This window comes from Falco naumanni, chromosome 6 (assembly GCF_017639655.2).
Source record: "Falco naumanni isolate bFalNau1 chromosome 6, bFalNau1.pat, whole genome shotgun sequence".
NCBI classification, from domain to species: domain Eukaryota; kingdom Metazoa; phylum Chordata; class Aves; order Falconiformes; family Falconidae; genus Falco; species Falco naumanni.
In genome coordinates this window covers 28875108-28887174 of record NC_054059.1, presented here as the reverse complement: position 1 = coordinate 28887174, position 12067 = coordinate 28875108, and the positions used below count along the sequence as shown (strand labels likewise).

The 12067-nt window shown below is 36.7% G+C and overlaps 1 protein-coding gene across 1 annotated transcript in view; it reads left to right on the top strand.

Annotated features, from left to right (window-relative positions):
• The window catches only part of NOL10 (nucleolar protein 10), a 53199-nt gene that overhangs the window by 39385 nt on the left and 1747 nt on the right, over positions 1 to 12067 (top strand). The window contains exons 15-20 of the mRNA XM_040598511.1: positions 1058 to 1137; positions 1295 to 1393; positions 2043 to 2129; positions 3887 to 4060; positions 4459 to 4706; positions 9910 to 10012. Coding sequence (XP_040454445.1) covers positions 1058 to 1137; positions 1295 to 1393; positions 2043 to 2129; positions 3887 to 4060; positions 4459 to 4706; positions 9910 to 10012 — 791 coding nt within the window. The remainder of the gene's footprint in view (positions 1 to 1057; positions 1138 to 1294; positions 1394 to 2042; positions 2130 to 3886; positions 4061 to 4458; positions 4707 to 9909; positions 10013 to 12067) is intronic.

Genomic DNA, 12067 nt, shown 5'->3' with positions numbered 1-12067 from the left:
GGCCATACAAGGAGGAGGTCATCCAAAGCACCTGCATTTTCAGCATTAGGAGTTCTAGAGTAGATGATGGCCTCAATGTAGCCTGCCAGACCCCTATCCCACTAGTAAGGGAATAAGGCAATGTAGTAGTATCTACACGGAGACTTGACTTGGAATACTTAGCTCTGCTTTAAATTAACTATGACCTAGTCAAATTCATTTCCCCATACAAGCAAGCTTTCAAATCAAGAACCAGCTTAAGGGTATTTCGTATTTCATATGTCAATGAATTCTTTGTATTACTAGCCATTAGCTGGAGTATTCTCGTTTTGGAGTGTGCAGGAAGATTGTTTCCTGGAAACAGTTAAAACAATTTTTAGGGACAACATTACTTTTTGAGATGTTCAGTGGTTCTGTTTTTTGGTTTTGGTTTTTTTTTCTTCTCTATTTAGTTTTAGAAGAAGTTTGTTAATTCTTCATTTCTAAAGATTTGGGGTCTGTAGAGGATATTTTGCTATTAAAAAGCTTTTCCTTTTCTCAGTCTTGGAATTTTGTGAAGATACATGGGAGGAAAATCAGAGAACTCTTAAGTATTTTCATTCTTACTTAGGTTAGGGCCTAGGGTGACAGTTTTATGATGTGATGTGGTACTGTATTTTTTTTCAACATGTTGATTCTTCAAAGATATGACCCAAGGCAAAACTCTTTAATTAAAAGCATCTCTATACCACACTAAAAAAGTGACTGTCAAACATCTATGGACTTTCAAAAAAATCGTCTTGAATTTTTCCTTGTAAACTTTTATGGAATGTAGTGCATTGGGGCATTTTTAAAAAGTGCACAGTAACATGTATTATGACAATGAAAATGGATTTTGTTGCTCTGAAGAAGCTCGAATTTCTTGCTGGCCAAACTTTTTGCAGTTTTACTTTAGTCTTGATGTAATAGATGTGACTGTTTGATGTGTTGCGTTGGCAGTGCTTGCTTGTCTTGAACCGGGTAAGTGAAGTGGCCAACTTGGAATAGGAGTTCTTTATATATGAAAGATCTTTGAAATCCTCTGTAACTTTTTTCCCAGGCCTTGCTCATCTCATTGGATCGTCATTGCTCAGAGCATATATGCATGGCTTTTTCATGGACATAAGACTTTATCATAAGGTAAATAAGTCTGATCCTTGTCAATTTTTGTTTTTAACAATAAAATGTGTGTTTGTTGAGGGGTGTTTTTACGTGCTTTGTGTTTTGTTACTCCAAATAATGGACTGTATCCTGTATTAATGGTATCTTCTTTTTACTTCCTCCTGCTTGTTCAAAGGCAAAAATGATGGCCAACCCTTTTGCCTATGAAGAATATAGAAGAGAGAAAATAAGGCAGAAGATAGAAGAAACACGTGCCCAGAGAGTTCAACTAAAGGTAAATCCCGTAAACAATGAGTATACCTCTGGGAAAACTTTTCATACAGAGAGTAATATATTCTTAAGTGTATATTGGAGATGTAGTGACTTAGGATTTGATTCTGTTTATCTTCAGAGACACAAAGTATAGAACTTTTTGAATGGAACTGTAAAATTTCCATGCATGTGATTCCCACAGATGAGAGAGACTGATACCAAACTGTAAAGAGCAGATCTCATCACATCTGCCGCTTGAGCAGATAACCTACTGGTAAAACTTAATAGTTTCTACTTCTCTTTTTAAACTAAATGATTTAAGCCATTAGAACAGAATACTGTGGAAGGAGATATATAAAAAAAGTATCATGTTTACAACTAGTAGCTTTCTAGATTGAATTTTCTCAACATACAAGGATAAATAATTGTTTTTAAAGTACTAAAGCTGGTGTATTACAAGGAAAAAATGATACATAAGTTCTGCTTAAATTTTCTGTAAGCACTATTGCTTTACTAGTACCAAGAAATGTTTGGAACTCATCAAGGAGCTTTTCGTTAAGAGTTATAGGAAGGAGTAAGAATTCTCTCTTCACCATACCTATATGTAAAACATGTAGGTTTTTGCGTGTGTAAAAGAGTAATTTACTGATTAATTGCTTTCCTCTCTTTAGAAACTTCCAAAAGTCAATAAAGAGCTTGCACTCAAACTGATTGAAGAAGAGGAGGAGCAACAGGTTACTAGAAAAAGGAAACAGAAGGTGAGCTTTTGTTTTGGAGACTTCTCTGGGAGCACAGAAATAGTAATGCTTACAACACTAATTTTGTTGTTGTTGTTGGGTGTGGTTGGTTTTGGGTTTTTTATGTGTCCAAACAGATCCAAAATTCCATTGTTTGTTTCTCATAAATAACATACTCTAGTCGGTGGCTTTAAAGTGGACTTCACTGTAGCTGCAGCAGCAAGATGGCCATGTAGTAACTTAAAGCTTAAAATGAAATACTTACTTTGAAGATGGTAGGGGCTTCACAGGGCTCCAGAAGCTGGCTAAATGCAGAGTGAATACCAAAGTTGTTCAAATAAGACCTGTTGTTTGCATTTGTTGGTATTTTGGTGGTGACCATGACAATATAGATGTTATCTGTAAAACTGAAGATACAATTGCCTTTCTTTGTATATAGAGTTAACTACATTTTATAAAATAGCCGAAATGGTTTGCTCTTATGCAACAGCAATTCTTCCTGATGTTGAAAATAATCCATTTTTATCCTAAGCAAAGTCTAAAGGAAAAAATGATTAATGTTTAATATCGAGTTGGGGGGGACTTTCTATGGGTTGCACTTCATAGGTGCTCATTCTCACAGGACTATGGCATTCTTGAAAATGGTTTCATGTGGCATCTGATGAAATCTTATGTGTTACAGTTAGTAGGAACCATGAACTACCGAAAAAGCAGACGGTGGTAAAACCTTCAATGCAGAGTGTATTAGCCAGTGTTATGATGGAAATCTGAGTTCAATAATTGGGGGCTGATTTGTGTAGGAGTACATATAGATTGTGTTAAGAGAACTAAAAAGTATATACATAAAAATGCATGTCCTGGCTATTTTACTGAAATGGCATTGGAGGCTTATGAAGAGCAGTATTTTTTAGGCTTTGGGGTTTATTGTTGACTGTGTGATGGCTGTGAGTGGAAGTCATACATTTGCAACAGTTCCTGTGTTTGAAATTTACAGTATTCTGTACCTCACCCCCCACCCCCCCCCCTTCTTTGGTAGCAATTGAAATGTAGTGCTGGGTTGGGACAAATGTACTCCTATAAATTTGACAATGTTGAAAGATCTGCTTTTTATAATAAAAATCCTATGTATTCAGTGGGTTTTTTTAAGTGACAACAGCAAGTATTCGCACAAGCTGGAACTGTAGCTTGAACTGTACCTAATTCAGCAGTAGCATAATTTACGCGGAGATCATTTTACTTTGACATGAATGAAACTGCCTTTTTCATGCTGTATGTGAGGGCAGTGAGGAAAAAGTGTCATAAGATGTATAGAAACACTTGCTCTTAGGTATTTACAGTAAAACAGTAGTAGCATTGCATAAAGACATGTTTACCCTGATAATTTGTTGCACATGTTGCAGAATCATCCCTGTCAGGCAGAGTATTTGCCTCGGAGGTACTGCTGATTAGCCAATAGATATCAACATGTCTCCAGACTAGCTGGCTGAATGTATGAGAAACATTAATTCAAAAATATTAGTAATTGTGTATTTAAGGTGTCTATAGTGTGCCTAAGAAAACCTGTCTTGCTTAGAGGTAGCTTAGAATGATATTTGATCTTTGTGAAAGTAATAAAATATAATAAGCATAAATCTTGATTTTTATATGACCTGGAAGGATAAAGCAACTGGCATTTCACATGCTGGTTTTGAGGTGTGTTTAATTAAAAAGGTGTTACTTACTTTACCAATGTCTGTTTCAGAGTCTTATAACTCACTCATGCTTTGCTTCTTTTCCAGAATCTGCCTAGTCTTCTCAAAGATGATCGTTTTAAGGTCATGTTTGAGAATCCCGATTTCCAGGTGGATGAGCAGAGTGAAGAATTTAGGCTACTTAACCCACTTGTTTCTAAAATAAGTGAGAAAAGAAAGAGGAAACTAAAGATCTTAGAGGAACTGGAAGCACAAGAACAGGTAAAATATTTTCCATTTGCATTAGGAAAAATCCATGGTTTATTTGTTTTCTTGGCTTCAAGCATTCAGAGTTTTCACATTAGAAAGAAGGAAGGATGGAGGCAATGCAGGAATGTCTTATCAGCTAAAGTAATTAAGTGTAATTTATGTTATCCTAGGGTTTTTTAGATGTGAACAATATTGTGTCTACATGAATATAGGTTTGAAAAACATGAAATATGTAGGTGGAAACAATTCTATAAAATGTCTTCTGCTTCATTTGCTGTTATTACTTCTATTGAAATTTTAGTTTTCTTTGACTGTATCTATGTAAAAGCTGTCACATACTCTAATTGCAGGAATGGTTTGAAAACAAAATGAGTTGATGATTTCTTATTTTGTACTATTTTTGTCTGCAGGAAGAGGAGGAAGAACCAGAAGGAAAAGCAAGTGATGCAGAAAGTTCTGAGAGTTCAGATGATGAAAAAGGCTGGGTTGAAGAGGTCAGGAAACAGCGCAAGCTCCTACGCCAAGAGGAAAAAGTAAAGCGGCAGGAAAGGTTCAAGGAGGATCAGCAAACATTACTGAAACCTCAGTTTTTTGAGATTAAAGAAGGAGAGGAATTCAGAAGCTTCAAAGACTCTGCCAAAAAACAAAAATTAATGAAGTAAGACTAATGTTCCTATTTTAATAGCTGGGGGTGGATGATTCTCAAGCATTTCTCTACAATGTAGGCCAGTGGCATTTTGGCTTGGAAGCACTTACAAGTAAAGCCACATCTGGCGATTCAGGGATATAACTTAGTGACATAGTTGTTGAAAACATTGTTTTCTAGTTTTAACAACTGTAATGTTTAAAGTATAGCAGAGCGCAACACAAATGAGATTAGTAAAACATATGAGGATCCATTACTCGGTGTTGGTGAATTGCTGCTCTCACAAATAACACTGGTGTCTGTGAGACTGGTTAAATTTCTCCCCCAGTATCAATATGACGTTGACAGTCTAGATGTTTTTCATCTGACCCTCTAAAAGAATGTAGAACACTGCATGGCTAGTCACTATTCTGGGGATAGGATCGAGAAAAATTGTTTTGTTTGTGTACTTCTATGGCATCCAGAAACTTATGCTGTCCTGATATTGTCAGGTCTTACTATTTCTGGTTTTCTTTTTGCAATACAAAACCCCCTCTCTTTTTATTAATTTGAATTGCCTTAAACTGATAATCAACTGAAGTAATTGAGTAGTGTATAAAGAGCACATCAAACTGAAGGACTTGGCTTTGAGGTACTTAATGCCTGCAAATCTCATTGATATTTTTTTTTTCAGAGGTGAGTTAAGCCCTTCAGAAAATGAGATTTAATAGCCTTTTAGTATTTGAAGTGCAGACACTAATATTAAAGACAATAGCTTCAAAGTTCTTGAAGCACGCTGGATGCAGAACAGAATTCTGACTAATGTTGGAAACAAGTTGCTGGGCCAGAGGGATCTCATAATAGCCGTTACATTTTTACTTAAAATGAAATGATATAGTCAAAGAAAAGGAAGTGAATAATATATATAATGGAGCTGTTTCTTTATGTCACTAATGACTGACTCTACAACCTAGTTGTTTCATGATGGAAATTTTCTGGAGATACGTAAAGAAACATTTGATAAAAATGCAGCCTGTCCATTAAATTTGCAAGTTTATAACTAGAATTACCACGTAAAATGGTTTTTAAGTATTACTGAGACAGTGTTTCTACAGTAGTCTAGTAGTCTGGGATTTCCATGCTGTACCTATAAGACCTCGTTAAATAGCAGTAATGGTTTTTATAAATTGGGATTTATAGCACTTCTGCAGAACTGATTCCCATGTTTTCCTGAGGTGTTTTTTATCAGCAATTGTTTTCACATGGGTTTTTTCTTTGTTCTTTATTTTCAATATACCCACTCATTCTGGACTCTTAACGGTCTTAGTCATCTCTGTCAGCTTTCTTCTGATTTATTTTCTTTCTTTCTTCCAGAAGATGAAGCAACTTCTTACTTTTGTCAGTTTTTCTTCTTTGTCAGGAGAAAATCTACTCTGGACACTAACAGAGTGTTGTAGGTTAAGAATTTTTTTTACATTGTACTTAGATTTATAGTCATGTTAACAAGTGACTTAAAAGGAGCTGGAGACACCGGTCGAATGGCAGTGTATTCCCATTGCCATTGAAACACTTCCCTAAAACGCAGAATGGCTGCAGCAGACTCGTACATTGTTCTTCTACACAAATTCAGCTGCTGACCTCTGAAGGAAATTCTCAAGGACGCTCAATTTCAAGTATTAAGATTTCATTATGTTCAAAGCATGGAAGGCTTAAATGTGAACAAGGATACTGAAAGTTAAGTAAATAAGCCAAGGCAGGTGTAAGGAAGAGAAACATTTAGAAAAAAATAGTAGTGTGACACAGGACAAAGTAAATTCTTTCATCTGGTGTATTGAGGGAGAAAACTCATTGCTTCGAACTCAGGAAAAACAAAAGCAAATACCACAGACCTGTCCAGTGGATGGAGGAATAATCAGTGATGACATAAACCGTGGAAAGACTTCTAAAAGACTGCTTTTAGAGAAGAGATCTGTCTTAAGATTTGCTTCTCTGCAGAATATTTTGCAAAGTGTGATGCATAATTAGGGTGGCTTAGGTTAGATAACCTCTGTGTGGTAGGTGCGCTGGTGGAATGGAATGTAATATGTTTTAAAAAAAAAGAAAAGGAGAGAGAAAATGGGGGATAGGATAGAAGGATAAAAAAATGCATGTGACAGCATTACATCCTTTAAGTTTTTCTGAGTTGCTGTCATTGAACTGTCTTTCCATGTCTTTTTTTATTTTTAAGAAGTTAGCGCTCTACTTACTGATCCCATTTGTGTTCATCCAAGCATTGTTCTTAGTATAGAGTCTGATATGCCTCAAATTCTTAGAAGAAATTTAAAAATTAAAAACTGGTATCTGTTTCTTCTAACATACAGCTAATATGATTCTGTAATCATAATGAATTAGTCTGTGTTGTGAGCTAACTTGTTTGGTTAATGATCATTTTTACATATTTGAATTCTATGAAGAAAATATTTAAATATGTTTTCTGCTGGCCTTATTCAGTGATAAGTAGTCAGCATAAAAATAATTAATTCAAGTAATGTACTGAAAATTGGAAAGACTGTAGTGGCATGTACAATCTGGTGAGGCTGGCATGTTTGTCTTTGATTTGATTTATCCAAGTTATGGAATGATGGTCTGTGACCAATATAATTAAGTACCTTAATACCTTCACTATGCGTTTAATGGCTAGGTGTTCTTTTTTTCTCTAATCATATAATGTTCTACCTGAGGAAACAGTTTATGACTTATATAAAACTGGGTGTTTCTTTCGACATGTTCCTGACTCAGCACGGCTCCAAGCCCAACTTCTAAAGCAGTGATGTGTACTATAAATTTCTTCATAGACCAACAGTCTATGCATTCTTTGCACAGGAAAGCTGCAGAATTTACTCATGGTTGTAAACATTTTGTCTCAAATTTGCCTACATTTCATTTCCCCCTTTTGCTCTCCTATGCTTACACATGAAAACATGCAAAACTTGTGCTTTGTATAGCTACTGCATAAGTTCCTGACATAGCACATTTCCTTTTATGCATTCCTTTTAAGTAACTAAGAGCTCTTTTGATTTTCTTGATGTCCCTTTAAAAAGTTTCATACTGGAGTTAGAGCATGTCAAAATTAAAAACTACAGTAGTTGATAGTACAACAGTCAATATGTGTATCTTCAGAGATGACTAAGCCAAAAAAAGCACGGTTGATGTTACTAGGTATTGCTGAAGTAAAACAGCAGGAAAAGTCCTGAAAAACTGTTCTCTTTATAATGAGGAAAAAAAGAGGTGCCTGGGTGATTTTTTTGTTTCTTTTTTATGGTAGGGCAGGAGAAGTTGCCTTTAATAACACCGTTAATGTAACTCTTGATTCAATTTGTTGAGGATGATTTAAAAAAAACCCACCAACTAACCCAAACAACCCAGCTGTTGTGTGTGTCAGCATGTGCAATTCACTATCATTTGAGGTCTGCACATTTTCAGGTAGATATAGCCATACCTGCGTTTATTCAGTAAAATTGCAACCCACAGCATTTTGCTAATATCGCCTCATTTTCGTTTTTCTCCTGACTGAAGCAGTATCTAGGCAGTCATGCTAAATAATTGCTGGGTAGTAGCCATATTTCTCCAGTTCACTTTCAAAGGGGAGAAAAATGGGACTTCACTTGAATGTAGAAATCCCACCACAATGTCGGTGACTGATCTTCTGCCATAGTTAGCTCTAAGGCTTAGCATGTCTTCCCGATTCGCACAGATGGAACAAGTTTTTACATGTACTCAATGAAAAATATACTACAGAAAAAAGTACAAAGTACCTAGTCATGAGAAATAAAGTAATTCTTGACAGTAATTTTTTTATTGTTAATCTGAAGAGTCTTTGTTACATAAAATGGCTCATTAACCAAAATTCAGCGGACTTCAGAGACTTCATGCGTAGGCCACGATCCATGAGCCCTTCATCCATAGTAAATGGCATTGACTGGTGGCTGCTAATAGTCTGTATTTTTATGATGACTTATTTTCCACTTTAAAACTTGTACAGAAAATGTCTCTTAGCCCTCCCTCTTCAGAGAGATCTAGTGAGGCACTAACAGTAGCATCTCAAATTGCAGAAACTAATTTAGTTTACAGTTAGGGGAACGTTTCCTAAGTGCATCGCAGAGTGAGTTTGTTTGATTGTACAAGCCATGTCATATTCTCAGGTGGCACTACCTACTTGTAGAACCCACGTTACAGAAAAAGGACAAGCCATGTTAGGACTCACAGGTGCCTTTAGGGAGGCTGGCTGAAGCTGGTGCCATCCCTACCTGCCGGCCTCACCCCTGTGCTGGCGGCTATGCGGGAACAAGGTATATTTCCACTCCCCAACTGTTCCAGTTTACAACCCAACTTAAATGAATTCAGAAATGGTGATGTTAAATATCAGATCACGACCTGGAGCAACTAGGGCATGTCCACATGAGTTGCCTTTGTATAGGGGCATTAACTTCCAGTGGAGGAGAGCTGAAAGCAGCATCAGTTTTGGCCACAATGGCTACCTGCTCCATAGAACTGTTAGACTTACAGTGCCTGAGGGAGAGGCTCTATACCAGCTTGTTTACAGAAACTGATGAGCGCAGTGTGCTTGAAGGCATATGCTCAGGTGGAGCTCCTCTCTGGGGTCAGGGTCTGACTTAGTTATCACATTCGTTTGTTTGCATTGTGCTTTTATTTGGAGCACTATTTGCATTAGGCTGTTGTGGGAACAGTGTCTGAAGAGTCATTTGTATTTGGACTAAGTAGTTTGTCTCCATCAGTGACGTGATTCATTTGAGGATGAATTCATTCTGATGTATAGGCAAGATTATTTCCTTCCCTTAAAAGTGTTTCCAACTCAGAAGTGATAAGATTTCAAGAAAACTGTGTATTTTTTATTTGTCCTTGTATGTTGCTGCAGCTGAATACTCATGACTTTTTCTGACATTTCATAGAAAACTACATCAATAGAAGGGTGTGGTTTCTTTTTCAGCTAGAGTCCTGTTGCTTTTTTAGCGGAAGAATGATGAACTTTACGTAAATTTTAAAAGTGTTTCTACTGAAAGCAGTATCTGGAGTGAATGATTTGAAGTTGTCTTTTCTGTTTACTGAATGTTTATTTTTTAGAGTTATGGCATGTCAGAGTTTCAGAGAAACTGAGATTAGCCTTGACTGCATTATCAGCCTTTATTACAGTAAAAAGATGTCAAGAATAGGGACTAATGTTAATTATTCTCTGCAGGAAAACTCTTGGAGATCGTTTAAAGCTTGAAGAAAAACTTGGCACACTCAATGTGTCTGATACCACAGTAGGCAGCAAACAGGCAACTTTCAAATTAAAGAAGGTGAGCTATATATATAATTTTTTAAGATAATATACAAGTAACTTTAGTTTTTGCATGAAAGAACAGGAACTTTAAAACCGTCGATCTAATGTCCTTCTTCGTTTCTTTATAAGCTGCCAACTCTTCTGCTTCTTGCCAAGAGAATAAAAGCCTCCGGTAGTACTCTGTGTGTTTATACCCTTATAACTTAGGCAGCACTCATAAAATCTTATGTTCCAGTGGAAAATACTGGCTTCCATTTTTTAATAGTTTATTTGCAGACATACCATCAGTAGCTCGTGACCTTACCTGACTTCTGTGCCAGGACTGATCAGATCTTGCTTGGTCTGCAGGTCCAAATGTAGTCAGGATGCCATAGGTGACAGGCTTTCTCTTGGTTGATAATGTTGCTAGATCTCAGCATGATAAAAACAGAGCTCCTAGCCGCCTTTTGTCATTGAACTCGTGTAACACATCACAAGAATGAGCTCTGGACCTTTTCTACTTGCCAAATTCCGTTGGAAGTGTGTAGTTGACTGCTGCCTTTCCCAAAGGGTTTTGATTTCCTATCCTAAGGAATTTGTAGATCGCATACAGGTGATTATATTGTGGGCAGAGTTAAATGCATATGTGCATCTGCTACTGTTATAGAACGCTTAGGGATTTTTTGCTAGAAAATTGCTTTACAACTGAGGAAAGGACACGTTATAAATGCTGAAGACCCATATTGTTACTTGAGCTGTCAAAATGTACTTCAGTTGAAACTGGTTTTCTTCAGGTAAGCCTCTTTCGTATAATACATTTCTCCTTATCAGCAGTCAAATACTATTCTCACTGGTAAAACTGCTAAGAATGGCTAAGTAGTTATTTGATCACATTGGGTATGCGGGTATGCCTGAAAAAATTCTTTGAATAACCAGATTTATGGGACTGTTTTTACCTTACTTGTTTTACCTAACTATTGTCTGTTTGCAGATGTCCTTTTTCATCTGTTTTTGATTCCACTGATTGAATATAAAATGTGTTGACTGAGGAGTAAGTCACAGATTCCTCTGCAGTGCTGTTTAGGATAACCATTCTGGAGATTTTACCAGCTGCTAGAGCTGGTATGTTAGTGTCTTGCGTCTATAATTAAGTGGGTTTTGTAGGGCTTCAAAAGCACAGTCCTTTTTATAGTAGCTTTAACTTAGAAAATGCAAAGCCACAAAGTTTTTTCTAGTCGTTGGTGAGCAATGAAGTATCACCTTTTAGTAAAAGTATTGTGAAGATTTGGGAGTAAGGCAGAAGAAGACATAGCAATTGTTCAGAAAGCCATTTTTACTTGATTCCAGTAGATATGCTATAGCTTTGCGGTTTTTTTTAATTACATTGCTGCTAACATATATGGATTTTTTTCTGTTAACTGATGTTGCTTTATTGAAATACATATGTTGTGCTCATTTGCATGAGCAATACTTTTTAAGGTGTAATTAAAAGAAAAATAAGGCGTCTACAGTTGGAGAACTTTTGTCCTATCAACAAAATAGCAAAATGAGACTTGCAAGTCTTCTCTCAAATAAACAGATCCTGCACATATATTCTGAAGTCCCAGGGAAAGGAGCAGGGAGAGCTAGGGTGAAGTCATTCTATGCAGTATGCTGTGTCTTGACGCTCCTTTTCAGAGGATGAAGAGATGAGGTTGGCAAGCCAAAAAAGGGATTTTGTTTTAGTGTTACTGTGATCGTCAACTTCCACTTTGTGACGCGCTTTCCTTAAAGCACAGGTGTATTTAGGAGTAGGTAGAAAGACTCAGTGGCGGGGAGAGAATTGTGCTTCCATAGGATTGTTATCACTTGACCTTGTAACTCGGTGGAATTGAGACTGTGCTTGGCTGCTGCATTTGAGGTATGTTAGCGGCCTCCCAGATGCCCAGCAGCCACTGACAGGTCCAGTGATGAAATTGTTTGGCATTGATATTTCACAGTTCCGTTTTCAGGAGATTTTAGTATGGTTCCCACAGTGTGTCCTGTTTCTCAGTTTCAGCATGCTTTATCATAGCAAATAGATGTAACAAAATAGCAGGGTTTCTAGAATACT